The sequence below is a fragment of the Eptatretus burgeri genome, chromosome 18 (genome assembly GCF_056783735.1).
Source record: "Eptatretus burgeri isolate ZD-2024b chromosome 18, Ebu_testis_v1, whole genome shotgun sequence".
Taxonomy (NCBI): domain Eukaryota; kingdom Metazoa; phylum Chordata; class Myxini; order Myxiniformes; family Myxinidae; genus Eptatretus; species Eptatretus burgeri.
The window spans coordinates 22,055,416-22,082,763 of record NC_140978.1 but is presented as its reverse complement, the minus strand read 5'-3'; the positions used below and the strand labels follow the sequence as shown (position 1 = coordinate 22,082,763).

General features: G+C 43.6%; 1 protein-coding gene across 3 annotated transcripts in view; it reads left to right on the top strand.

The window, feature by feature from the left end:
- SLC2A13 (solute carrier family 2 member 13) overlaps window positions 1-26,077 on the top strand; it is a 51,676-nt gene extending 25,599 nt beyond the window's left edge. For 2 of the 3 annotated variants that reach the window (XM_085864507.1, XM_085864506.1), the window contains exons 5-10: window positions 2,010-2,173; window positions 6,650-6,761; window positions 8,941-9,066; window positions 21,653-21,768; window positions 22,015-22,167; window positions 24,180-26,077. In XM_085864507.1, the coding sequence (XP_085720633.1) occupies window positions 2,010-2,173; window positions 6,650-6,761; window positions 8,941-9,066; window positions 21,653-21,768; window positions 22,015-22,167; window positions 24,180-24,391 (883 nt within the window). In that variant the 3' untranslated portion in view covers window positions 24,392-26,077. The remainder of the gene's footprint in view (window positions 1-2,009; window positions 2,174-6,649; window positions 6,762-8,940; window positions 9,067-21,652; window positions 21,769-22,014; window positions 22,168-24,179) is intronic. The other variant, XM_085864508.1, reaches the window with a different exon arrangement.
- Window positions 26,078-27,348: the final 1,271 nt, after the last annotated feature.

Sequence of the window (27,348 nt, the reverse complement as noted above, 5' to 3'; positions counted from 1 at the left end):
AGCCTCGAAACCCACTTGGCGTGCGTGTTTTGTCTCGAAACCCGCTAGACGTGCATGTTTTGAGTGTTGAAACCTGCCGGAATTTCATGTTTTGAGTCTCGAAACCTGCTGGACTCGCGTGTTTTGAGTCTCGAAACCTGCAAGACTTGCATGTTTTTGTTCCGGAAACCCGCTAGACTTGCGCGTTTTGAGTCTCGAAACCCGCAAGACTTGCGTGTTTTGAGTTGTGAAACCCGCTAGACTTGCGCGTTTTGAGTCTCGAAACCCGCAAGACTTGCGTGTTTTGAGTTGTGAAACCCGCAAGACTTGCACGTTTTGAGTCTCGAAACCCGCTAGATTTGCACGTTTTTATTCTCAAAACCCACTAGACGTGCATATTTTGAGTGTCGAAACGTGCTAGACTTACGCGCTTTGAGTCTCGAAACCCGCAAGACTTGCGCGTTTTGAGTCTCAAAACCCACTAGACTTGCACATTTTTATTCTTGGAACCTGCTAGACTTGTGTGTTTTTAGTCTCGAAACCCGCAAGACTTGCATGTTTAGAGTCTCGAAACCCACAAGACTTGCGCGTTTTAAGCCTCGAAACCCGCTAGACTTGCGTGTTTTGAGTCTCAAAACCTGCTGGACTTGCGTGTTTTGTCTCGAAACCCGCTAGATGTGCATGTTTTGAGTGTTTAAACCTGCTGGAATTTCATGTTTTGAGTCTCGAAACCTGCTCGACTTGCGCATATTGAATCTCGAAACCTGTTAAATTTGCTTGTTTTGATTCTTGAAACCCGCAAGACTTGCGTGTTTTGAGTCTCGAAACCCGCTAGAGTTGCGCGTTTTTATTCTCAAAACCCGCTAGACATGCGTGTTTTGAGTGTCGAAACGTGCTAGACTTGCGTGTTTTGAGTCTCGAAACCCACTCAACGTGCATGTTTTGAGTGTCAAAACCTGCAAGACTTGCGTGTTTTGAGTGTCTAAACTAGCTCGACGTGCATTTTTGAGTGTCAAAACCTGCTAGACTTGCGTGTTTTGAGTCTCAAAACTAGCTCGACATGCATGTTTTGAGTGTCAAAACCTGCTAGATTTCCACGTTGTTATTCTCGAAACCCGCTAGATGTGCGTGTTTTGAGTCTCGAAACCCGCTAGACGTGCATGTTTTGAGTGTCGTAACCTGCTAGACTTGCGTGTTTTGAGTGTCAAAACCTGCTAGACTTGCGTGTTTTGAATCTCGATACCTGCTGGACTTGCGTGTTTTGAGTCTCGATACCTGCTGGACTTGGGTGTTTTGAGTCTCGATACCTGCTGGACTTGGGTGTTTTGAGTCTCGATACCTGCTGGACTTGCGTGTTTTGAGTCTCGATACCTGCTGGACTTGCGTGTTTTGAGTCTTGATACCTGCTGGACTTGCGTGTTTTGAATCTCGATACCTGCTGGACTTGCGTGTTTTGAGTCTCGATACCTGCTGGACTTGCGTGTTTTGAGTCTCGATACCTGCTGGACTTGGGTGTTTTGAGTCTCGATACCTGCTGGACTTGCGTGTTTTGAGTCTCGATACCTGCTGGACTTGCGTGTTTTGAGTCTCGATACCTGCTGGACTTGCGTGTTTTGAGTCTCGATACCTGCTGGACTTGCGTGTTTTGAGTCTCGATACCTGCTGGACTTGCGTGTTTTGAGTCTCGATACCTGCTGGACTTGTACATTTTGAGTCTCATCAATGCCATGCTGGTGGTGTTTGATGATGGCGATAGGTGTACGGCCATCACTTTTGGAGACTCGGCTGGAACAACAAGACTTTATGGAGATACCTTAGCCAATTGAAAGACTAACAGCATGTCATGCAATGGGATGAAGCAACAAAATATGCCCTTTCAGTCATAACCAAAAAAAAAAAAAAAAAGATTTATACATGTCTCATCATTGTGAATTTATGTTTGGATCAGGTCGTTCTCGCTTTGGTGTTTTTGCATCATTTACTATAATGTAACTTGTTTTCCATAAATCTTTTGTTCTTTGTATTAACAGGTACTACAGTGCAACCATCATCCAGATGGCAGGAGTGCGAGACAATTCCCGTGCGATCTGGATAGCTGCAGGCGTGGCCTTCACAAATTTTCTGGGTTCTATAATAGGCGTCTGGCTCGTGGAGAGAGTGGGTCGTCGTGTTCTAACCCTTACCAGCCTAATCGGTGTGTAGCATTACACTGTATAATGCTCCGTGTTTGGATACGGATTTGAGGCTCATGGAAGAGCTAGACCAGGAGATGCCGTGCTGGGTTCTGGTTTCAAAGTTCATAATCAACAGTACTTTGCTCACACCATTTTACTTCACTGTTATGCATGAATGGATCGCTTTGTGGGACTGTTTCTGGGGAATTTGGTGTCTGATCCATGCAGTCAGTCATAGCTTGAGGACAATTGGATCTCTAATTCTATACTTTATGCTGTTATTGGTATTGTTTTATTTAATGGCCTTGTCAGCACTTTTTGCTGACACGCCAACATTATCGATATGTAAAAGTTCACATAACACCTTGTCATATGTGTGATGTACGACAACATTCATTGGCTTGGTATTCCATTCCACATGGTACAGTTCCACCAGAAACCCCATTCTCAGATTCTACACTGCTTTTCAATGTGGATCTATTACATCAAGTAAAAGGTGCAGAGCACTTGTGCTCATCAGCTGTACATTTATGTATGGGTTTGTCATCTAACACAAAAGCTTTCCATTTGTTTATGATGAAACAAATAGGAGGCATTCACAGATGTTGGTGAAAATGCACCAGCATTTCCTCTAGAACTATACAGCTGGGAACACTGTCACCTCCACAATTATGTTTGTACGGGGTTTTTTGTTGTCATATACACAGTTGTGGTTCGTGGAAGAGTTGGCACACTGAAAGGATCAGGACATAATAGGTCACAAAGGAACAGTAAAGAGAGAGAGGGAGGAAACACCAACAGCAGAGTTGAAGGCCAATATAGAGAGATATGTGGACAAACAATGGGTATTGGGAGGAATGGGGTGGGGGTGGGGCATAAGAAGATGTCTGGGGTGGACAAGATAGATACAGAAGGATACTACAAGGAGAGAAAACTGGAAATTTGGAAGGTGGAGGGATTTGGGTGGGGGTTAACGAGAGTTGAAAAGATCATGGTTTTGGATTGGGAACAATCTGAAATGTTGGTGAACATCTGTCTTGAAGAACTTGATGGAAAAATGACATTGAACAGGATGTGTAAGTTTGTTTCACAGGTGGGAATAAAACAGGAGAAAATGAGTGGAGGGAAACGGTGGTCTTGGATTTAGGTCGTTTCACCAGAAGGGGGTTGATGGTGGACCATGTGAACTATGCAGAAACTGTGGGGGACAAAGCAAGGAAAGAGCAGAAGGTGCAAGACCAGAAAAGAGGTGGGAGAAGACAGAGAGATGAGCAACCTGTCTGTGATGGTGAAGTGATCGGCCCATTTGACTCAGCTTCATCACGGGAGATTACAACAATCTTAAAGACCTTGGTTTCCACAGCTTTAAGCTGAGCAAGATGTGAGGCAAGGGAGCCAGCCCTGAGGGGAGAGCAATACTCCATCAAGCTGCAGATAAAGGCCTAGTAGGTGGATAGGAGTTCTGGTGTGCCAAGGAAGGATTTTGTATGACTGAGGATGTACAGTTGGCAGCTGGCTTTGGAGGCCAACTTTGAAATGTGATTTGCCCAAGAAATATAGTGAGACCCAGCAGTTTGAATGACCGAACTTCCTCAAGAGCATTGTGAAGAAAGTAAGCAGAAGTGTTTGCCAGACGGTCCTCTTGAAGAGAGATAGTGAGACTTTTTTTTAGATTTGTTATTTGAGAGATTTGACTCAAAACACACATGAGATTTGATTTGTTTTTGAGATTTGAGAGTGAGATTTGTTAGGATTGGAAGACTTATTCCAAGTGATCAAGGTCTTTTCAATTTTTTTTCAAGGTCTGAGGAGAGCGAATAGGCTGCAGCCTGCATGTGTGACGGATAAGAGATGTCACGGCAGAGAGTGGAGTCATCAGCAAATAGATAAAGAGGATTTTCCAGAGTCAGAGAGATCATTGATGAAGATGAGGAATAGGTCTGAGCCCAGACCTCACACTCTCACGTGCACATGCACTCGCATGCACTCGCATGCACTCGCATGCACTCATATGCACACCGACGCTGTCTGGCTGGGTGAGCTTTTCGGGACGTGTTGGACATTGAAAAGCTATGGAGTTATTGGCCTTATGATGGTTACCTTTTGACTGCTGACCAGCAGCAGCACTGCCTGACCCCACATCGCAATTTACACTTTATAGCGGCCTTTGGTGGCCCGAAAATGGATGTCAAGGCCAATGTGTGGTAGCTTAAAACCTTGCCTGGATTCTAAAGTACCTGAACACAAAATTTGGGGCCTCTGAGTGATACAGTTCGGCTGTGAAAGAATAATGCACAAACGCACAGATAAACACACAAATGCTTGAGTATTAAGAACTAGGAGGACACTAGATAGAGTGCATACTCCGCCACGTAATGCCTGATCCACGAGAACATATCGGGCCCAATTCATTTTTGAAATATCATGCTATATACAGGACTATATCGTTTTTGGCCCTATCTCTCAATGGTGAAGAATCAATTTAGGAATTAAATAATTCTCGTATCGAGATCTGGATTCGGATCTTCACCAAAATCGAATCAATTCTTCCTTGTCACACACCCAACGTGTTCACCAAGTTTCGTCCACATCCGAACACAACTTTTTGAGATATCATGCTCCATATCGTTTTTGGCCCTATCTTTCAATGGTGAAGAATCACTTAAAAATGATCACATCCGAATCCGGATCTTCACCAAAATCAGTTCCTCCTTGTCATTCACCGAACCTGTCCACAAAATTTCATCTGGATCCATTTACAACTTTTGACATATCCTGTACACAAACAGAGACAAACAGACAGAAAGATGTGAAAACATTACCTCCTTCACCTTCAGTGGCGGAGGTAATAAGATTGACAAGTCGGTAGGCGACGAGGGATCCGCTAGGATCGAAGCGCTGGATACGACGCTTTTCATTCTGACCGATCCACCGACGAAGATTCATTGCCAAGACGTATTGGTTCACTTACAATTGTTCCTCCGCCTGGCAAGATTTTTCCTATTGCATATTTTGCCAACTGCCACTCCTCACAGGACTACCATTTGAAAAATAAAACCTAAATCAAAAATCAGCTCGAGTAAAATTTTCTAAATATCTCGAAGTGTTTAATTCCGAAGTCTCGTTTCTCCACCCACATTCAAAACTGTAGGACAAGTATTGAAAATAGTGAACGTAGGTCGAGAAAAAGTATTTTTTCGAATTTTGGGTATTTCAGCCCCGACACCCTTGGTGATCGAATCTGGAAAAATGCTGTGGTTCAATTTTGTAGTAGTTATTAAACTCTATCCATACACCGAATTTGAACGTTCCGCCGTCAACGGTTTCCGAGGTCAAGGTCACTTAACATATTCCCTGGTTCACCACCTTTCCGCATTCGGAGGGCTGCTATTCGGAAACTATGAGAGATAGAGGAACGTTATGCTGTCGCGATAACTAGATGGGGATGCAAGGAATAGGCAGGAGTTGGTCCGGTCGCTCTACCTAACATAGAAGCCGCGCTACGTCAGTTACCGTTTGGGTTCTTAAAACGCGGTTTTTCGGCCGCTGCATAGCAACGGGTGGTTGCTTAGCAACGAAACTCAAACTCGCACACTCCCAGCCCATATGGCACATGTTTGCCAAGTTTCATCGAAATTGGTTTGCTGGTTTGTGCTGTGGAGCCTCGCGTTGCAGACGCGCGCGCACACACACACACACACACACACACACACACACACACACACACACACACACACACACACACACACACACACACACACACACACACACACACACACACACACACACACACACACACACACACACACACACACACACACACACACACACACACACACAAAACCCAACAATAACTGATATCTAACGAATCCCAATAATAACATGCACCATGGCATAACAGGCTAAGCGAGTATGAAAATGGATAATTAAGTCAAAAAGGGCTCTGAATACAAATGGAACTCGAGCATGTAGAACGGTGTGTACATGCATATACACATGACCCACCTTCCCCCCATATACCCTCCCTCCTCCCCATCTACCCCCCCCCTTTCTCACAGACACTTCCATAGGAGGCAATGAAAAAGGAGTGTAAAATATTATTTGCTTCAGCTCGAGTAAAACAGTTAAATCTGTCATTATTTGTCAACATTCACACATTGCAAGTTCCATCTCCCTCTGCTAGTGAATTTGTACGCCTGGTTTTGGCTTGGTGGTTAGGTTGGCTGGCTGGGGATCTTAGGGTCCTGAGGTTGAGCCATGTTGGCCACTGCATTAACATCAGTTGGGTTGACTCAGCCTGTTATCCTTCTGAGGTTGGCAAAATGAGTACCCAGTGTACCGGTGTAGGGGCACAGCATCAGTGGAATAGTTGTGCCCCAACAAAATGATGGTGATCTGGCAGCCAAGCTGCCATATGCAAGAAGAAGAAGTGAATTTGTGCCAATTTTACTTAATGATGCCCATTTCTTCCTCCCTGTACTATTTTCTCTTTGCAGGAACCTTGTTCGGCCTGATGGTGCTTGGTGGTGCTTTCTTGTTTGCTGCATTAACATCCCCTCCTGTGTCATTTTCAACTCCTTTAGCAGCTGCACCTTGCTCTCAATACAAGTAAATTGGATCTACGTTCTGTGTACTCACAATTTCCAGACAAAGCTCAATAGATTAGTAATCTTAACCTGACAGCATCTCCTTAAACACTGCTGTGCAAAAGTCTCAAGGTCTGTTTTACAATATATGGATGATTTACTTACAATGTATGGAGATTTACAATATATGGATGTTATGACCATCACCAATTTACTCAAATCCTCCACCAGTATTTTCTACGATTACAACTAGAAAGTTCATAGAACCTGATACCCTATGCAGTGTTTAATTACATACTTATATTTTAATAAAACAGTGATTTTAAAGATCGTTTAAAAAGAATCCGGAAGTTGAGCACTACTGAAGCAGTCTTATATACCACCCTGAAACATTGAAACAAGATGATGGTGAGCGCCAGTTTTGGAGATGGAGGCTTTATTGATCACCATAGAACATAGTATCATTCGGCATCGTACAAAACTACATCAGCAGCCTCTTCTTCACGACAATGCTGCACCCTCTCACATGCCACACATACTTCCCAGGGGCTGTGCTTGACAGCTCCTATTATGTACACCACCCTGTAGAACATGTCAAAGTACTGCAAAACTGGAGGTTCTTGGAAGTATTATGAAGGTGATTTGTGCTCTATGGTGTTCAAGTATATAATTCAGTTTAAAGAAGTTTAAAGGCGTAAAATAAATTAATTCTGGTGTTCACCACCACTTCACCCAGTGTCTATTACATCCCCCTATCTAACACGTTACATTAGTTATTCGTACCTGTTGTTTGTGTCCTTTATAATGTCCTTAAAAATAGTACGTTTCCTGTTTGGAATGATTTGCAATTTCGTTTGACTGCCAGGCAGGCAGTCAGAGTAAAAAAGATTATCTCGCTCTCTCTGCACATGTGCAATCGGGACAAATTCAGAGCCAAAGTACTGTTCAACGGCAGGTTTATCTTCTGACTTACGTTCAAAATATGTTATTCAATTTAAATAAGTTGTTCCTCAATCATAAACTGATAAGCAGACAGACAGACGGTCATGAACCAATTGCTTAACCTCGCTTGCACAGGGTAACAACATTGACGATTAGCACAGCTTCGTTTGGGTGAGAAGCAACCAAGCTTGTCATTTAGCAATCTTTAAATCACATTGATCAGAATCTTCTCATAACTTGTGATCACAACTCAGAGTAAACTACACATGAGCAGCTAAACCATCACATTTACCAAACAAATGTAATTGATGACTCATTGTCAGGTGTTGCTTTTCATTAACATCAGGTGTCCCTCTCTACACATCCATGAAGTTAAAAGTCAACTTTTCGTACTGCAGAATACAGATCTATCTGGATTAACTGTTAGCTTAAAACAAAATGGTAAAAATTTCAGTTCGTTCATTCCGATGCAACACAAGGCTGTGGGGTAGCATCATTGGCTGAGGGCGTGGCTGTGCCACTGATGCAATGCTCTTTGCTGGTTGGGCAGGAATTTGGAACTTGTTCATGGTGCCGGCAATAGTTCACCGACTCATTGTGAAAAACACCGTGCGATCTTTAACGTCCAACAACGAATGCTGGCAGATGGGCTGCCCGTTTAACATCCATCCTCGGGCTTGCACACATATTGATGAATCACCCTGCCTGTGAAACACTGGGAAGATGGTTTATAGATAGGTTGGGATTCAAACCCAGACGGAACAGCTTAGAGGCGAGTAAAAATTTCAGTCGAAGATTTCCATACAATTGTGTTTCTGCATGCTATGAAACACCGGCTCCCTACGGGAAAGTAATACCACCTCCAAGTGGTGGTGCTCGGTCAAGCACTTGCACTATGCCATGTGTGCAGTGCTAAATTGCAAATAACCTCCACAACTGACTTGTAATACCCTCTCCCGCCACCACTGGGTGGCGCTATACAGTACATATTGCGTGATAAACAAATGAGCACCCACCTGTTGTGTTTTTCGTTTTATTCACGTACACATTGCGTATACATTTGGTTATTTGATTAAGATTTTCTTGTGTTTGCATTGAACGCAAAATTTTCATTTCCTTCTTCATCAGAGTAGAAAAATGCAAAATGTCGAAATCTTTTGTATAGCAGTGTTCAAATACTGTCTTTTTTTTATGCTTCTTGTTTTGATGAGACTTTTTTTCTTGCTCTCCACCCAAAACCCTGGTGTCACCCCTTCCAGGATCTGTGATCCCTGTATGCAGGACCCAGTTTGTGGATTTTGTTATTCCCTTAATGTTTCCATGGTTGTCCTTGGTTCCTGTGACCCAGCAAAAGTGGATGGTTCTGAGGGAGCAATCTCTGGAAGGTAAGTCTGGCAACCTCCAGTGGAGACCTTCACTGAACTGCTTGGCAGCTGCATTCTTTTATTGAATGAAAAAAATCGAAATTTGTTGATGTGAAGTAATTACCTGGAGATCAATTGTGGTGTGAAGTTAAAACTGCTTTATGATTTAGATGAAACATCTTTGTTATGAAGGACCGACAGGAAGTGGACAAAAAATGGAAACATCAATGTAAAGTCGCTTAGTTGTGTGTTGGGCCACCATTTGCAGCCATTACGGCCTGTATGTGCAGTGGCATATGGTCCACTAGCTTCTGGAATTCTGCAGGAACGATGCGGCACCATTCTTCCATGAGAATGTCAATCAACTCGCACCTGACTGATGGAGGTAGAAAACGCTGCCTGAAGCGTCGTTCCAGAATATCCCATAAATGCTCGATTGCGTTCATATCTCGTTACTGAGAAGGCCATGACATATGGATAACATCAGTGTCATGCTCATCAAACCATTGGGCGACCACACGTGCTCTGTAGATGGGGGCATTGCCATCCTGGAAGACACCCTTCCCAGCAGGAAAGAAATGCTGAAACATGGGGTGAAGACAATCACTCAGTACCATTGAGTAGCAATTGGCATTGATCGTGCCTTAGGGAATGACTCCACCCAAACCATGCCAGGAAAATGTGCCCCACTACATCACAGAACCACCAGAACCCTTAACTATTGGAACCAATCACTCAGGGTTGTAGAGTTCTTTAGTTTGACGCAACACACGCATTTGCCCTTTTGGCGATGCCCTTGCATCTGTTTTCCACTTTCTCATGGTTTTGGGATCATAATGGGTTGGGGAATGTGCTGGGATGGGGTTGGCTGATTGAGCATCTCCATCTCCTCTGAAATGTCCCAAATATAGAACAGAGTCTCAAAAGGCCTTTCCTTACTAAATCCTATGCCTGGCTTCTCATGCCGACCCTGTTTCTTACAAAAGGCAAAGGGTGGAGGTGAGTGCCCGGCGTCTTGAAACCGGGTGCTCTGGGCAGATGTAGCTTGTGAGCTGTGAATGGCTATCTTCCTAAGAGAGGGACAACTCTGACTTCAAACTCGGGTGGATTGAGCTCGTTAGCCTTGGATGGAAGTCGACCAAAAATGTGGGTAAAGGCACTATTTGTTGTCTTGAAGCAGACAAGTAAACCCCTCCCAGCCCTTTTTGTACTGTGAAAAGACAAACTTCTTATTATCCCGCCCCCCGGAGGGAGGGAGCGGGATATTGTAATCGTCCAGTTTGTTTGTCTGTCTGTCTGTTAGCAACTTTACGGCAAAACGGCTTTAGCAAACACTATCAAATTTAATCCACAGGTGGGCAATGAACCTTGGACGACCCCATTAACTACTTTGGTTCAATTGGATCAAAGGTCAAGGTCAAGGTCACAAAAACATCAAAATCGTTTTTCGCTCATAACTTCATCAAAAATGATCTGATTTACTTCAAACTAAGCTTATAGTGAACCTTATTCTATTTGTCACTTATAATCCTACCCATTCCTATAGTGAAAAATGCATATTTGTGAAGATCGGGAGGGTCTGAAGTTTTGGGGGTCATGGTCATCGGTCAAAATTACAAATTTTCCATTAAAACTAAAACATGGTTACGAAAATACAACTTTACGGGAAAACGGCTGGCTCAAACACTGTCAAATTGTATCCACAGGTGGGTAATGAACCTCGGACGACCCCATTAACTTTTGGGTCCAATTAGGTCAAAGGTCAAGGTCAGGTCACGAAAAGGTCAAAATCGTTTTTCGCTCATAACTTCATCAAAAATGGTTTAATTGACTTCAAACTAAGACTAAAATATCCCTTATTCTATACCTTATAATCAATATTCAGGTTAAGGATGTCTCAAATAAAAAATTTGATCCCCAAAATAACTTTATGCCATAAATGGGCGGGATTTGTTGTGCCTGGCACCACTTGTATTTGTCTTGTTTCAATGCAAGTGGCTGGTTGTTCCATTTTGAGGAACTTTAGTTTGTCGTTACATGAATGTACACTGAGCCCTGTGTTGGACAACCTGAGGCTGATCATTCTGAAGGGTAAAGGTTAAAAACATGCTGTAGGTTATGGCCACTCGGTAGTACAGGATCCCAAACTCAATGGTAATGCATTGAGAGGCTGATCTATCAGCAGGTGTAAAATGCTGGGGTAGCTGTACTGCCATGGACATGCATAGATGGTGGCCCTTGTATCTACTTTCCAATGCTTTCGTGAGTCAATCAGAGTGCCTCTGCTATGGCTAAGGGTTCATTTGGGTTATTGATGTCTCTCAGGCCAGATTTTGTCAGGTCAGGCCAGATCACATCTGTGACTTGCTGCAGATATCATGTAAACCTGTACCAACCTGTTCCATGGTAGGGTTGTCAGCGACTAAACTGTCTCCCCCACCAGGTTTCCTGGTGAGGAGGGTGTTTGGATATGGACATCCAGCAGGATTAAAAACAAAACCTGTCAAAGGGCGGAGGAGCTCCTTTTGAGCCAACGGCCATCCATATCTAGTGCCCAACTGTGTCTTCGGACGTCCTCGTGCAGTTGGGTTACTTATTAGGAGGTTGGTGGCAGGATTTGCACTCCAGCCACCGAAAACCCTTCATTCTGCAAAACATTCTCGAAGCATAAAAATTATATCTGAAAACGCACTCCGTGGGAGTAGCTCCTGTGCAGCTTCCCTTCGCAGGGCAGCTCACCGGATGAGGGGATTTGGGCAAAGCCTTCGGGACCCCCAATCTTTGATAGGAGGGAAACCATGGGGTAACATTCCCGGGTCAGATTGCGGGAGAGTGTGTCGGAGTGGTGCTGAGGTGTCGTCCACCAGACGTCTGGTGGACGAAGTGGTGTCGTCCACCAGACGGCGGTCTCCTTGGGTTAACCTGAGGCGATCCCTTTGGGTGGGTGCCTGGAATATCCTATGCTGAAGAGAGGATGATCACCTGAGCTCAAGCGTTTGGACATCGGTATTGCAGCACTCTCTGAGGTTTGGAGACCGGATTGCGGCGAGATCATGGCGGGTGGTTACACCTACTATTGGTCTGGTCGCTCTGATGGTTACCATTCCCAAGGAGTTGCTGTCGCCATCTCCAATAAGCTGACTCCAATGATAATTGAGGTAACACCGGTCATCAAGCGTATTATGAGACAAAGGAATCATCATTCCTTGGGTGTCATTTCCCTGGTCTCTGTTTATGCTCCGACTGAGGCGAGTGATCTCACCGTGAAGGACACATTCTACGCTACGCCCGAGTCTCTGGTTCATCAGTGCCCCAGGCGAGATACACTTCTAGTCTGGGGGATTTCAATGCATCGACTGGAGCTGATAGGGATGGTTATGAGTCATGTGTTGGTCCCCATGGGTCTGGAACTGTGAACCTGAATAGCACAAGCTCCTTGACTTTGCAAAAATCATGGACTTAGGGTGGCTGGTTCATGGTTTCAGCAGACACAAGCTCATGACTGTACTTGGTATTCCAATGCTGGTGGTGTGGCAAAGGCGATTGACCACGTGCTTGTTGATGGTCACTGGAGGATAATCCAGAACTGCAGCGTCTACCGGAGTGCTCATTTCCTCAATACTGACCACCAGCTTGTTGTAGCAACTCTTAAGTTGCACCTTAAATCCAGAAGAATGGTACCATTCCAGCAGAGGCTGGATGTTGGCAAGCTCAAGGATGAGAAGGTAGCTGAGGGGTTTCTGAACAGACTGAGTGGAGATTTGGGGGGTCTGGGTGCTTTGGGAAATCCTGAAGAGTTGTGGAGTGCCTTCAAGACCACCATCTTTGATGTTGCCGGTGGATATCTTGGAACTCACCGTAGGGCGAAGAAGAATTTTGTGTCTCAAGGGACACTGGATACCATTGACCAGAGTCGCAGGGCCAGGCTGAATGGCAGAGCTGAGCTGTTCAGGGAGCTGAGGCGTAAAACTGTACGTGCACTAAGGGTGGACAAGGAGGCCTATGTGCGAGGAATCTGTGAGGGGGTAGAGCATCACCTGTGGTCAAGAGATTCTTGTCATGCTTACAGGAGAATTCGCGCATTGCCTTCATCCAAGCCCATCCTTCAGTGTACTGCAGATAGAGCAGAGTGTGGTAGGCTCTTGACAGATGAGTCCGAAGTGAATGCCCCCTGGCCTGGTTACTTTGAGCGGTTGCACCAGGCTGATCCCCCAGCTATCGAGTTGGACCTCAGGGGTGTTGCAATCACTGTTGTTGACCCTCCAATCAACTGTGGTCCACCTTTGTTTGTGGAAACACAGGCTGCAGTGAACCGGTTGAAATCTGGTAAAGCTCCAGGGATCTGTGGCATCCATGCTGAACTTCTCAAGGCTGGTGGAAATGCTGTACTCATGTCATTGCATGCAGTTCGGTGCCCTGCCTGGAACACAGGCGTCATCCCAACTGACTGGAAGAGGGGCCTTGTTGTCGCTCCTGGAAAGGGAAGGGTGATCGCCAAGACTGCAACAACTACCGAGGGGTGACGCTGCTCTCAGTGCCGGGCAAGGTCTTTGCTCGGATAATTCTTGACGGGGTTCGCCACCATCTGCTTGAGCACCAGCGTCCAGAGCAGTCAGGCTTTACACCAAAGAGGTGAACGATTGACCGTATCCTTGCTCTTCGGGTCCTCACCAAACGCAGACGAGAGTTTCGGCAGGGGCTGCTTGCAGCCTATGTTGATCTCTGTAAAGCATTTGATTCAGTGTATCGGGATGCCCTCTGGAGGATTATTGGTCTTCGTGGGGTGCCACCAAAACTGATCGATCTGATGTCTGAACTCTACTCTGGTACTGAGAGTGCTGCGAGATGTGGTGATACCATCTCTGACTTATTTCCAGGTGTTACTGGAGTTTGTCAGGGGTGTGTACAGGCCCCCACACTTTTCAGCACTTGTATGGACTGGATTATGGGGAGGATGTCAGAGATCCAGCTGTGGTGCATCATGTGGGAATGTCAAGATCTCTGACCTTGATTTCGCAGATGATGCATTCATCTTTGCGGAGATTTTAGATATTCTTTTGGTGGCCCTCGATGTGCTGAATGAGGAGTCGGAGCCGCTGGGATTACTAGTTTCCTGGGTCAAAACTAAGATCCAGGCTTTCAATGACATATTGGATGCTGCTGTCCTGTCTGTGCCTGTTTGTGGTATTGATGTTGAGGTCGTGGAGAGATTCGCTTACCTTGGCAGTGATATTCATGTATCTGCTGGCTGTGAGTCAGAGGTCAACAGACGTCTGGGTCGGGCTGGGGAGTCATGGATTCACTGGATCCATGGGGTGTGGCGCTGCCGTTAGCTGTGCAGGAGGATGAAAGTTCGGGTCTTCATGTCCTTGGTGCTTCCAGTCTTGCTCTATGGATGTGAGACTTGGATTCTGACCAGGGATCTGAGACGGAGACTGAATTCCTTTGGTACCAGGTCTCTTCGGAGAATCTTTGGCTATCGCTGGTCAGACTTTGCATCCAACGAGCGATTGCTGAGCGAGACTCAAATGAGATTTGTTACCTGCACAGTCCGTGAGTGTCAGCTGCGGCTGTATGGACATGTGGCTCATTTTCGTGATGCTGATCCTGCTCACCAAATTCTTTCAGCAAGGGAATCTCATGAGTGGAGGAGGCCAATGGGCCGACCACGTGCCTCGTGGTTCAGGCAGGTTGATCGGCATCTCAAGGAGATTGAGATGGGCCAGGCATCTGGGCGATGGCCAGACGGAGGCCCCTGGAGTACCGGCAGAAAGTGGACGCAGCGACGTGCTGCTCTGGCGTATGCTCCCATACCTGACTTGACCTGATGTCTCTCATTGTGGCCTTGTACGTGATGTGTGGATTGGTGAACTAATGATCATTCTTTTCCTCTTCTCTCTTCCTCTATATATTATAATACTATGATTATATAATCTGAATCTTTTGCAGTACCTGGCTACATCCTTTGTGGGCTTGATTTTCCACCTTCTCATGGTTTGTGTATTTATGCAAAGGCCTCTCTACGACTTGGCTGTGAGATTTCCCCTGAGTATATGACATAAGTTTGCGTGCTTTCACCTCGCACTTTTGCATTGCACTGGATACCTATGTTTTTTTGTATCACTCTTCATACTCGCCCAATTGTGCTATTTTTGATGCTATCACTGAGAGCGTTGATATGACACTGTCTTGACATCCAACTGCTGACATTATGGTCTTTGGAGACTTTAATGGTCATCACAAAGAATGAGTAGTTCACCCTCACAGAACAGATGCTTTTGGTGTCGGTGCATTTAACTTTGCCGTGTCGCATGACCTTACTCAGATAATTTCAGCCCAGACTCAAATTCCTGATCGAGTTACTGACAACAGGTATCTTCTTGATCTATATTTGTGCTCAAATCCTGGGGTTGTACTGAAAAATATTCCCCCCCCCCCCAGAAAACTCTGATAATGTCAACAGCAAAGTTCAGGTTTCTTACTCCTCACCATCAACTATCGTTCATCCTGTCCACCGTCAAACTTCCTTCCAATATAGCAAGGCTGATTAGGATGCCTTGCATTCTTTTCTTTCCGATGTTCACTGGAACTCAATCCTTTGTCACAACTCATCTGAAGCTGCCAAGGAAGTTACTGAGTGGATCTGTGTTGGTATGGACCTCTTTTTCCCTTCTCGGACCTACCAAGTGAAACCACACTCTCGGCCATGGCTCACTTCACTCAGCTTGTTCTGCGACTATCACCCATCGCAATCACTTTTTCAATCAACATCATTGTGCTGGCTCGAGTGAGGTGCCTGACTTGTTTCGCCTAGTGAGCAACCACTGTAAACGAGTATTTGAGAATGCTAAGTGACAGTATGCAGAATCTGTTTTTGATCCTATCTTAAATAAATGGCTAGGTTCCAGAGATTTTTTGGAGAATTGCTAATTGCATTTTCAACCGTAATCTATTATCGATTCCTGTCCTCTTCAATGGCCCTGAAGCGCTTACTTCTGCTATTGATATAGTGAACCTCTTTGCTGAGCATTTTACTCCAAACTCCACACTTGAACACCACAGACACCCATTGCCTATTTGTCCTTCCCGTCTTGACACCAGGCTTTCCACTATCATCATGACACTCAGGAAAGTTGCAAAGATTATTCAAGGGCTTGAAATCTCAAAATCTACTGGACTTTAATCCCGGCAATTACTTTGAATATGTGTTCACCTGAACGTGTCTTCTGTTCTCTCAAAAGTATATCGCCTGTGTCTGTCAAAGTCTGTGTTTCCACCAAGCTGGAAGCAGGCCTCTGTAGTCCCTGTCTTTAAAGGCTCCGGTGAAAAATCTGATCCTTCCAACTATCAGTCCATTCGACGAAAACCCATTTTATGCAGTGTTTGAATTCTTGATCAAACGATAATTCACGACTCATCTGGAAACACACAATCTCCTAACTCATGTCTAGTATGGCTTTTCACATTCAAGGTCTACTGGTAATGTTCTATCTCTAATCACTGAACATGTGAATAGGGCTTTGGATCATCATGGAGAAGCCAGGGTTGTTGTTCTCGACATCACGAAGGCTTTTGACAAAGTGTGGCACAAGGGCCTCATCCGTAAGCCAAAATCATATGGCACCTCTGGAAAATTGCTTGATACAATTTCTAACTTCCTTGAAAATCGTCAAGTCTCTGTGGTACATGAGAGGCAGTCGTCCCCTGTCCATAATACGAATGCTGGTGTTCCTCAGGGTGCTGTGTTGGGTCAAATATTGTACTTATGATATATCAATGATCTGCCTGATTGTATTCTTTCTCAATAAAGAATTTACACAGGTGAGTCAACACTGTATACTAACTACTCAGGAACCTTGTCTCCTTCCCGTGCCCATGCCAGTACCACTCTCAATCAGGACCTAGAGAGTGTGATTAACTGGAGAAAAGACCGGCTTGTTACTTTCAATGAAAAAAGACCCACTTGTTGTCTGTGTCTAGTTCAAGATTACCTTGTTTTCCAACCCTGTCGTTGGATTATTCACCTCTGCAGGAACTTCCTGTAATCCATCTACTTGTCTTGGATATCAGCTCAAACCTCAGCTGGGAAAGTACATCTCTCATACAGCTAAAAGAGCCTCCCAGAACCTTGGATGCTTACTTCATGCTTGGCGATACCTTCCTCAAGCTGCTATGCTCCATCTATACAAGGCCACTATATATGACTTGCCATATTTGGGCTGGTGCTCTAGCCTGTCACCTATCTCTCCGAGAAAGAATCCAGCGACATGCTGCCATTCTGGTGGGACAGCAGTTGGCATCATCCCTCGAACGTCTCTCAGTCCACTCTGTTGCTTCTGTGAGCCGTTTTTTACATATATATATATATATATATATATATATATATATATATATATATATATATATATATATATATACATACATACATACATACATACATACATACATACATACATACATACATACATACATACATACATACATACATACATACATACATACTAGAAACTAGACGACCCGTGAACCCGTTGGGTTCCCGTTGTGACAGCGGTTGATGAAAAAAAAAATCATTTCAAAGAAAAAAGAAAAAAATATATTTAGCTTGAGCAAACTATACCGCTGAGATTGTTTGCATTGATCAAATAATCCTGAAGAGTACATGACTGAATCGGGAATTGATTTTTAAAATAATTTTTTTCGTTGTCTGATTTGAACGAAACTTGACATTGCGCGTCAATGTGAAAAAAAAAAAAAACGGAGAAAAGAAAGTCGAACAAATTATTGTGCGTAATCTTCTAAACACTATTTTATTTATTAATGAACATGGAAGTATTAGATCAAAATGGCGATGTTTATTTTATGCTTAAAAATAATCGTTCTTTGTCTATACTAAATGTTTGAGATTTTAAAATAAATCATTTCAAGAAAAAAAGATAGCTCCAGCGAACTATACTGCTGAGGTTGTTTGCATTGATCAAATTCTCCCGAAGATTACTTGACTATATCAGGAATTTATTTTTAAATAATTTTTTGTTGCCTGATTTGAACGAAACTTGATAATGCACACCACAGGTGAATGGTGAGTAAGGTGGGCCGAAAATTTTTGTGCTATCTTGCACCGTTTTAGCTGTATTTTGGGAACATACATACATGCATGCATACATACATATATGAGTGTTTTAGTAATATATAGATAGATATTACCACAGAATGTGTTCCGAGGATATCTCTCAAGTTTTTCCACCTGAGAATACTTTCATTCGCTCTCCAAATTTAGCAGTTTCTTCCCATCCATACACTGCATCTTTCCCAAGGAGTAAGACTATGAGGTATTCTTCTAGTTTTTTTTCCCCCACACTGCATAACTTTGGAACAGTTTACCTGCATCCTGCTTCCCCCTCAATTCAAGAGGAATGCGAATGGATTCCTCCATCCATCCGTTGGGACCATACTCTGTGCAGAGCGTTGGTGACTGCCTGAGCAGTCTCCTGGGCTACCAAGTGAAACCACACTCCATTATGTAACGGACATAATCCTGGACGGGTCGCCATTCTGACTCAGTATTCCAGCATGCTGGCACTCATTTTGCCAACCTCGGAAGGATGACCGGCAGAGTCAACCCCACCTGGTATTAATTCAACAGCTGAGCAGGATTTGAACTCAGGATCCTTGGATCCCAAGCCCACCACCTTAACCATTAAGCTAACTCCAGACATAATAGATTCCTCCTTTCTGTTTAATATCCATACTTTCCTCTGTGTAGCCCCCACTTTGAGTGGCCTTTGGCTTGGTAGTGGGTGAAATCTCATTTAAAGAATAATCATAATAATAATTAAATCATGATGAAGGATGATTCATCTGCCCATATCACATTTATCCACTGCATTCCCAGGCAAAAATACAGGTAAGGTCTCCTCTTGCATTGCTTTCCCAAAGTAATTATCTGCAGACTACTGTAGTTGGACCTGTTACCAATTATATTATATGATAGTACTACTCTCATATGCTATAGTTCTAACTGTAGCATTTTTTCCTGGGTTGCCTGTGATCTTTGTACCACTGGACTCAAATGTACATTGCCAGGTGTGATGAGCTATTTGTGCACTGCAACTCGATTATGGTATCCCGCTCTGTGGAGTTCTGGGTGGAGCGTTTTTGATGAAACTGGCTTCTTGCACCCCAGCTTGAAATATACATTCAATTAATCAGCAGTTGCTCGCTTGCTTTATCTTGCAATTCAAATGAATGCATGTATATCACGATCCTAGAGTATGCACTTCTGCCCACTGTTGCCCTTTTCTGATGAAGTCTTTCCCTCGGATTTCCATTCCAACATCACCTCAGACACTGTTACTCATGAAACATCAGCAACTTGAGCTGTCTTTGTCACTCAAGCTCCTGCCAAATGTGCCCCAACAATCACCCCTCTTTCAAAGTCACTGAGGTCTCCTCTTGCAGCCATGCCAGCCATAGTTATCGACAACCAGGGCTGTGCAGCATTTTTATACAAGACCCAAAGCATGCTGGGATGTTAATTTGCTAAATTAACACATGGGCCACACCTGTGTGGAAGTTGTTGCTTTCAATACACTTGGTGTCCCTCATTTACTCATGTTTCCATTTTTTGTCCACTACTGTATATCATTGGGGTTTCTGAACTTTAGACTCTCAAAATGGATTTTATCATCTTGTAACCGATAGCATGGTGAACTGCAGTGTTGGGAGGAAGATGTGGTTGATGTTTCAAGCATTAGCTCTTCCTCAGAGTGAAAGGCAATTGTCATGCTCTTGTCGGCTTTCAGTTGATAAAATCCATTGCCTAACTCTTACGTGTCCTCCAATGCAGATGAGACTCACATTCACAAAGACTAGTATACCATTGTTGAGTTTTAGTTAGAGCAGGTTGCGGGTCACCAAACATGTTCTGAAAATTTATCAATATGATTATATGTGCATTAAATAGTTTGATGCAAACTATTGTGGTTGCCTAACTATTGGGGAAATTAATTAAATTTAACTCTGAAGTTTTTATTTCTCAAGGCTGTTGAAAAAAAAACAGCCGCGTGCCATATATGGATGTTGACGTCACGTTCTCCAAAACAAAGCGGACGCTCACTCGCTCATTGAAGAAGTGTCCAGCTCAGCGGGCCGTTCTTTCGCTATTTTTTGAGCTTGCAACTGTCTATATTATCTTTTTTTATTTTGAATTATTGTAGAACAAAGTTATTTGGATATTTGTACATCATGCGTCGTACGTGTGTCGTCATGTTTTGCGAAAATGGCTGGAAAACGGGTAATCGCTCCCACCGATTCCCAAAGGAATCAAACATTCGCCGGCAGTGGATAAGATTTGTACAAACAAAATGGGTGAATTTTCTCCCAAAGAAAACGGGTAAAGAGGACCCTTTGGATAGACTTGTCATTTGTGGTGACCATTTCACAGCGAGGATTACGAAGGCATAAACACATCTGATCACCACTCTGTGAATACGAGTTGTTGGTTGACAAGTTCTCCAGATACTACTCTGTCACAGAATCAATTGTTGAGTTTAAGTGAGAAAAACCTTGAAATGTATTCTTAAAGAGTACATGGAAAAACACATAAATAAACTTTCTGAAAAACAAGCATGAAAAAATTTCTCAACAAATCAACTTATTGTTGATTAAATTACTTTTTTTTAACAGCATCAGCAAATTGGGCTATTTCATTTCAATTGTAAAAAATTGATCAATTTTCCACTTTTTTTTTCTAAATTTGGAAGAATTGAGTAAACATGTTTTGGTATTTGTATACCACAACAGTCTCTTGAAAGTTGGGGTTTGTTCTAACTGTTCACTTTCGCTGGGGTCAAGCTCTGCTGTCAGAAAGACTTCAACGCCAAGGCTACGGTGTATAATATATTTGGGTCCATTATTGATTCATTCTATCTCTGACTCTTGAGTGACTAGAGGGTTAAAATTATTATATCAAGTCACAGACGAATCAAACTTTACATTATTTTATGCATCGAACAAGAAAATGAAAATCTACAAACCAATCTGTCTGGTGGAGTCCGTCAGTGTGAACTGCCGGGCAGTCAGTCCTGCCACTTGAACACAAAATAGGCCATTTTCTGGCACTTGCAAGTGGCTCAAATTTATATGGCTCAGGGCCAGAAACTCCATAGTATAAATTCCCATCATCCTCCGACTCGTCCTCGGCAATATCGGAATGAAAACGCTCAATTTCATCGCCGCTGAAATCACTCTCTGATTCACATCTCGCCATTGTTCACAAGCTGTTTCTGAATGTTCATGAAGTTTTCGCAGAACGTGACATCATAGCATCTTCGGTAAATTCCAGTCTGTTTTTCGATCACTGACAAAAGTTTTGACTTGAAAGTTAATTTTAGCATATTTTGAGTTTCAAATGTAAGAAAATAATTGCCCAACGATTATTCATGTGATTACAACCTTCGAATCACGTGAAGTCATCAGTGACCCAAAACCTGCTCTTTAAGCTTTTTCATGACTAATATAAAATGTAACTGAAGTTCCTTTGACACATTAAATGTCCTTATGCAAAAGATATTTCTCGTTTGCTTCTCACTCACCTCCTGCAATACAGGTGCAGTAATGGAACGGAGAACAATTTTTACTACTGGGCTTACAACTACTGCCCCACACCTTATGCTTGGTTAGCTGTACTGGGCATGGTGATGTACCTCCTGGCATTTGCTCCAGGTGAGTGAAAGTCATAGTTGCTCTCATAAAAGGTTATTTTACTTTATTTTTTGACGTCACACAATCTGTCCAGCCTGGAGGCTGTTTCACTGCAGTTTCAGGATATGCCTGTCATCTTTGCTCTTCAGACCTTCTCAAACTTTGGACTTCTTGTTTCATCATCATCCCAGTGGAAAACTGTCGTTTTTAAAGAAACATAACTTGATTGTCATCTTTTCCTTTTCTTGATTTTGATGGTGATTACAGGCATGGGAACTATGCCATGGACTGTAAATGCAGAGATTTATCCACTGTGGGCTCGGGGTACTGGAAACTCTGCCTCTGCTACTGTCAACTGGCTTTCCAACGTAGTGGTCTCCCTCACCTTCCTCCATCTCGCTGAGTACCTCAAATACTTTGGTAAATCATAAAAACTCTCTCAAACTTGTGCCTTGCCCATTTTGCTCCTGTATATCTTGTGACTTTTTACAAGGTTAATGACCTCTCTCACAGTGCGACAGTCTGCGTCGTACTTACAGTATGTGATTTGTTGGCCTTTTAGACTACATCATTGTTATGTGCAGCTTGATTAAATGATGGTATGCAAAGACTGTTGCAATTTCATCTCGTAATTCGGAATTATGTGTCCCATGACTTTTGCTTACAATCTAGCCACAAAAGGTTTTCTTGACAATTAACTGTGGACCTCATTTTTGGAACATCGTTGCTCAAGTTGCAAAGGAAAACGTATTGTTTGTAAAATTGTTCTAAAATTTTGTTTTCAAAAACTTTTAATGACTAATCACTGTTGTATGTTTCAGTTTGTATGTGAAAACAAATGCACCATTAAATTGTGAATTCATTGAGGTAACCAGACTCAGTGGCAGAATGATTAGAGTGTCCATTCGGAGTCTGGGAGGTCGTTGGTTCAAACCCTGGCTGGGTCATATCAAGGATTTAAATATGGCACATGCTGCTTCCCTGCTTGAGTACTCAGCATTTAAAAGGATAAAGCATGGACAAACACTGCTGGGAAGGTAACGGCAAACTACCAAGTACAACCCTTGCCAAGAAACTGCTTCGGCAGCACCAATGCTCTGTAAAGAATACGGTACACCAAAATCAAATTAAACTAGAATGGGCACTCGGTAGAGCGCATACTTTCGCCGTCGCTACTTTTTTCCAGGCACATTTGAAAAACGTCATTTAAAAACGTCCATGACGTCACAACCATCAGTCCGATGGACGTCAAATTTGGTGTTAGACGTCATTGAGGGCAGTCCAACAAAATGGAATGATAAACACTGAAAAAAAATCTAAAGTTTAAAAATGACGTCATCTTGTGACGTCATTTTGACGCACTTCCAATGACGTCACTGCCAATCGCGTACTACCACCCTGAAAGCTCTTATTTCACGGAAAATTTTAATGTTGGTTTCATGTCAATAGCTCTATTAGATCTGAAGTTATGCCTACAAGTATATTTTGACCTTGAGTGTGACCTTGACCTTGACCATAGAGTTAATTTGCAAAACCGGTTCATAAATAAGCAGATATTTTGGTACTGATCATAATGCCTGGATTTGGGACAATTTCCTTTACAAATTACATAGATATTTGAATATAAAATATCAGGACATTTTAGCCACAATTGAAAAACGTTATGTTCAAACGTCAATGACGTCATAACGGTCAGTCCGAACGACATCAAATTTGGTGTGTGACGTCCTTGAGGTAAGTCCTACAAAACGGTATGATCAAAACTGATGAGGTCGAAAATTGAAAATTTACGTCATTTTGACGCACTTCTGATGACGTCACGTCAAATCTGACACCACGTACCCGAAAGGTATTTCGTCATGGAACAATATGGCGTTGGTTGCATGTCGATAGCTGTCTTATGAAGGAAGTTATGCTCAAAAGTTTGTTTTTGACCTTTTCATGACCTTGACCTTTGACCCGATCGCTCCCAAAATCTAATCAAATCGTCGTTGGATAATCACGAATAATCCCACCAATTTTCATGCAATTCGGTTTAATACTTTCTGAGTTATGCGAATAACAAACAAACACACATATTCACAAATAAATAAATACACAGCGACCAAAACATAACCTTTTGCAGAATGCGAAGGTAATCAATGAGGTAATTTCTGTGGAGGTAGCCATGTTTTGTCTACAATTGGTTAAAATGCACATGATGTCAAATGTGTGTTTGACAAACAATATTGTGGAAAAGATGTGGTTGCTTCCACAGAAATTAATTCAAGTTTAATTTGCTGCTTAATGTTGCATCATTCTAATGGACCTCATCACAAAAAAAAATTAAAAAAATAGTTTTATTTTTTAATGATTTGACAATTGTTTCACTTGAAAGAAATGTTATAACGTTGCTCTGGTCAATATTTATGAGACCACCTCGTTTCTTCCAGGTGTGTTCTTTCTTTACCTGGGTCTATCCTTCCTTGGATTTATCTTCCTCGCATTGACTCTCCCTGAGACCCGTGGACGATCGCTGGAGGAAGTTCAGCAGCTCTTCTCCACCTCCTTGTACTCTTGCACAAGGAAGCAAGAGGGAAGCAATTCTGAAGGTTCACAGGTAGCTTACAGTCACCTTCCAGGGGTGGACTGGGACACATTGTGACAGAGAACCTAACCATAAAGATACCAGGCCGTATGGTTCGTGGTGAGATTGCATTGTCTGCATACATTGTTGGTTCAAGAGGATGATAAATTGCCCATTGTGTAGAAGGCTTCAACTTCCCCAAGTTTTGTTCTAGTTTTTGGTGTTGTCTGGTGAAGGAGGACATTTTCGAGGGAAGGTTTGTAGTTGGAACTTCACAATTTGCAATAACTTTGGTGGAAGGCTGGCATCTGAAGATCTAGCAGATTTCACTTCAATATGGTGGTTGTTTCCAGCTGCCATCTTTGCATGGGAACTTTATCTTCAGAACATCGCTTTTCCTCGTGAACACCACAATGAAAAATGTTTCCTCCTTTTTGGGTGGAGGGGAGTGGGGTGGTCGTGTGTGATTGTCTTTGTGCAACATGTAAACTATTCTTTCAACACATTTTCTTTTCTGCTGTCATAAGTATTACAGGATAAACATGTGCTTATCTGCAAATGTTAAACCTAAATCCATTTGTGTGGTTTGTAGTACGCGTCTTCTAATATAATTATTATTGGTATATGGTGGTACAGAGTAAGCATTTGTTGCTGTCATGCTTTACTGTGTAGGACTAGGCGCATGTCGCCACAGCATCGCTGTCAAGAGTGAACATTCTGCTGAATCAGGCCCTGCACCTGGAACTGGCACTCGTGGGATTTGAAAGGAAGGGAAATGAAAAGGGTAGGATGGTAACAGTCATTATTTCCCACAAAGGAGTCATCTCTAAAGTTTGAACCGGAGATGGAATTTTATTCGCTTTTTAAATTTATTTATTTTGCTGCTAGACCAAACTGTGATTGATGTCCCAGTACTTAAACCACTCCTTGGACAAGAATGAGACTTTCTAGTTTTAAAAAAAGCCTATAAATGTAAAAGTTGACTTGAAGATTTATGCACCGGTTTTGTGAACTTTTTTTTTTTTTAATGCAGTGGGTGTTTTGTCTCGGGCTGGCAGGAAAGCTTTGATGTATGAGCACTAGGCTGTGAGCTGTTGTGCCTGGAATCTTGCCTGAGCTATAAACTGTCACCCAGGTGTTTCATATGTCGGGTGAGGCATCAGTGTGTATGCTTTCAAGTCGGATGGATGGATGTTAAACTGTGAGTCCCATCTATCAATGGATGTTTATGGACAATTAAACATCCCACAGTGTCTTTTGCAAAGATATCATTGACACTGACACCCTTGACAAACTCTAAATTCCTGCCACATTCATGTCAAGCCTGGCCAGCCGCTTCATGAAAGACTGGTCATAAGTGTGACACGGCCAACACCTTAAGTTGGTGGGAATCATTTTGGCAGTTGAACAAGTAGTTGTAGTAATTGGTGTTTTACCTTCTTAGTGAAATGGAGAACTCTTTTAAAGTTGGTTTAAAGATTGGATTTTGTGTTTTCAACTCAAATAAAAGTGAGATATTTTGTTTGTAAAATGGTGTTATCTCTGTTTTGGTTTCCCCCAATCCCAAGCTGTTTCCAGATTGCTTTGGCTGTGCTGTTTCAAATGCATTTCTGGTGTTCCGAGTTTTTCTTTTTATCCTAGGACGCTAATCCAACCAAGATGGAATAGTTTGGTTTTTAATTAATTCTCTGAAATTTGTAGAATTTGTTTTTCACTTGGAAGTTGTGGGTTACGATGTGCAAATAAAGGTGAAAATTTGGAAAAGGGGTGTAGACTTTCTATAGGCACTGTGTGTAGATGTGTATATGTATATATTGTTGTGGCCACGGGTACCGAGACACCAGCTTGTCACTCAGGGGGATTAATCCCTGATTGTCCTCGGAATTAGAGTGTACTAGGTGCAGTGGGACGCAAGAAGCACGCGGGCCACCATCTACTCCGCTTTATTGCGCGAACAGAAGCACACTCCCCCCACCCCTAGCGGGCGAGGCATGATATACGAAAACCCAATCACGTGACACAGCACACTCCTCCCCTCGTAAAATGACCCGTCATATAATGAACGGATAATCACAACATGACCATCGGAACCCATCAACACTCATAATCCTCCAAGTACCGCGGCCGCACCCTGACCCACCTCGGACGGGCAGCGCCACCAGACAGCCTAGGCTCAGACGCCTCCCGGCTCGGCCGAGGCGACACCCTCGCCGGACTCGCACTTTCCGCAACACCAGCTACCCCCGACTGCCCAGCCTGCTCGACGTCCCCGGGTAGGACGGCATCAGGCGAAGCCCCCCTTGGCGCTGGCCCAGCCAGCCCCGGCGATACAACGTCAGGTGCCGGCGACACCATTGGTGGGGGTCCCGCATCGTTCGGCTCGGGGAGGTGTGGGAGGGGTGACGCTGAACAGCGATCATGCATCTGGTCCACGTGCCGCTTCCACACATCCCCACCATCAGTCCGCACCATACAATTCGCCGGCCCCAGCACCACAGAGACCACCGCCGGCACCCATTTGGAACCGTGGAAATAATTGCGCACCATTACCCGCTGCCCCACCTCGAAGCTGCGCAGCCGCGTCGGACGTGACATTGCCCCACTCCCCGACCCTCCAGGTCGTAGCAAATCCAGCCTGGACCGCAAAGCCCGTCCATAGAGACGAATGGCAGGTGAATCACCCGTGACAGGATGAACTGCGTTCCTGTAATGGAGCAAAAAGACATCGACCACCGTCTGCACAGGTGCAACACCCCCCCTGCGCAAAGCCCGCTTCAACATCTTGACAAACGACTCAGCTTGGCCATTCGGCTCAGGGTGATACGGTGCGGACCTTAGATGTCGAATACCATTCTGGCGCATAAACTCATCAAATACACCCGCGATGAACTGCGGACCATTATCAGAGACCAGGATCTCCGGCAACCCTTTATTAGCAAAGATCGTCCGCAGCTTCTCTACTGTAATGTTTGCTGAAGTATGCTGCATTACTACAACCTCCGGCCATTTAGAGAATGCATCAATCACAATCAAAA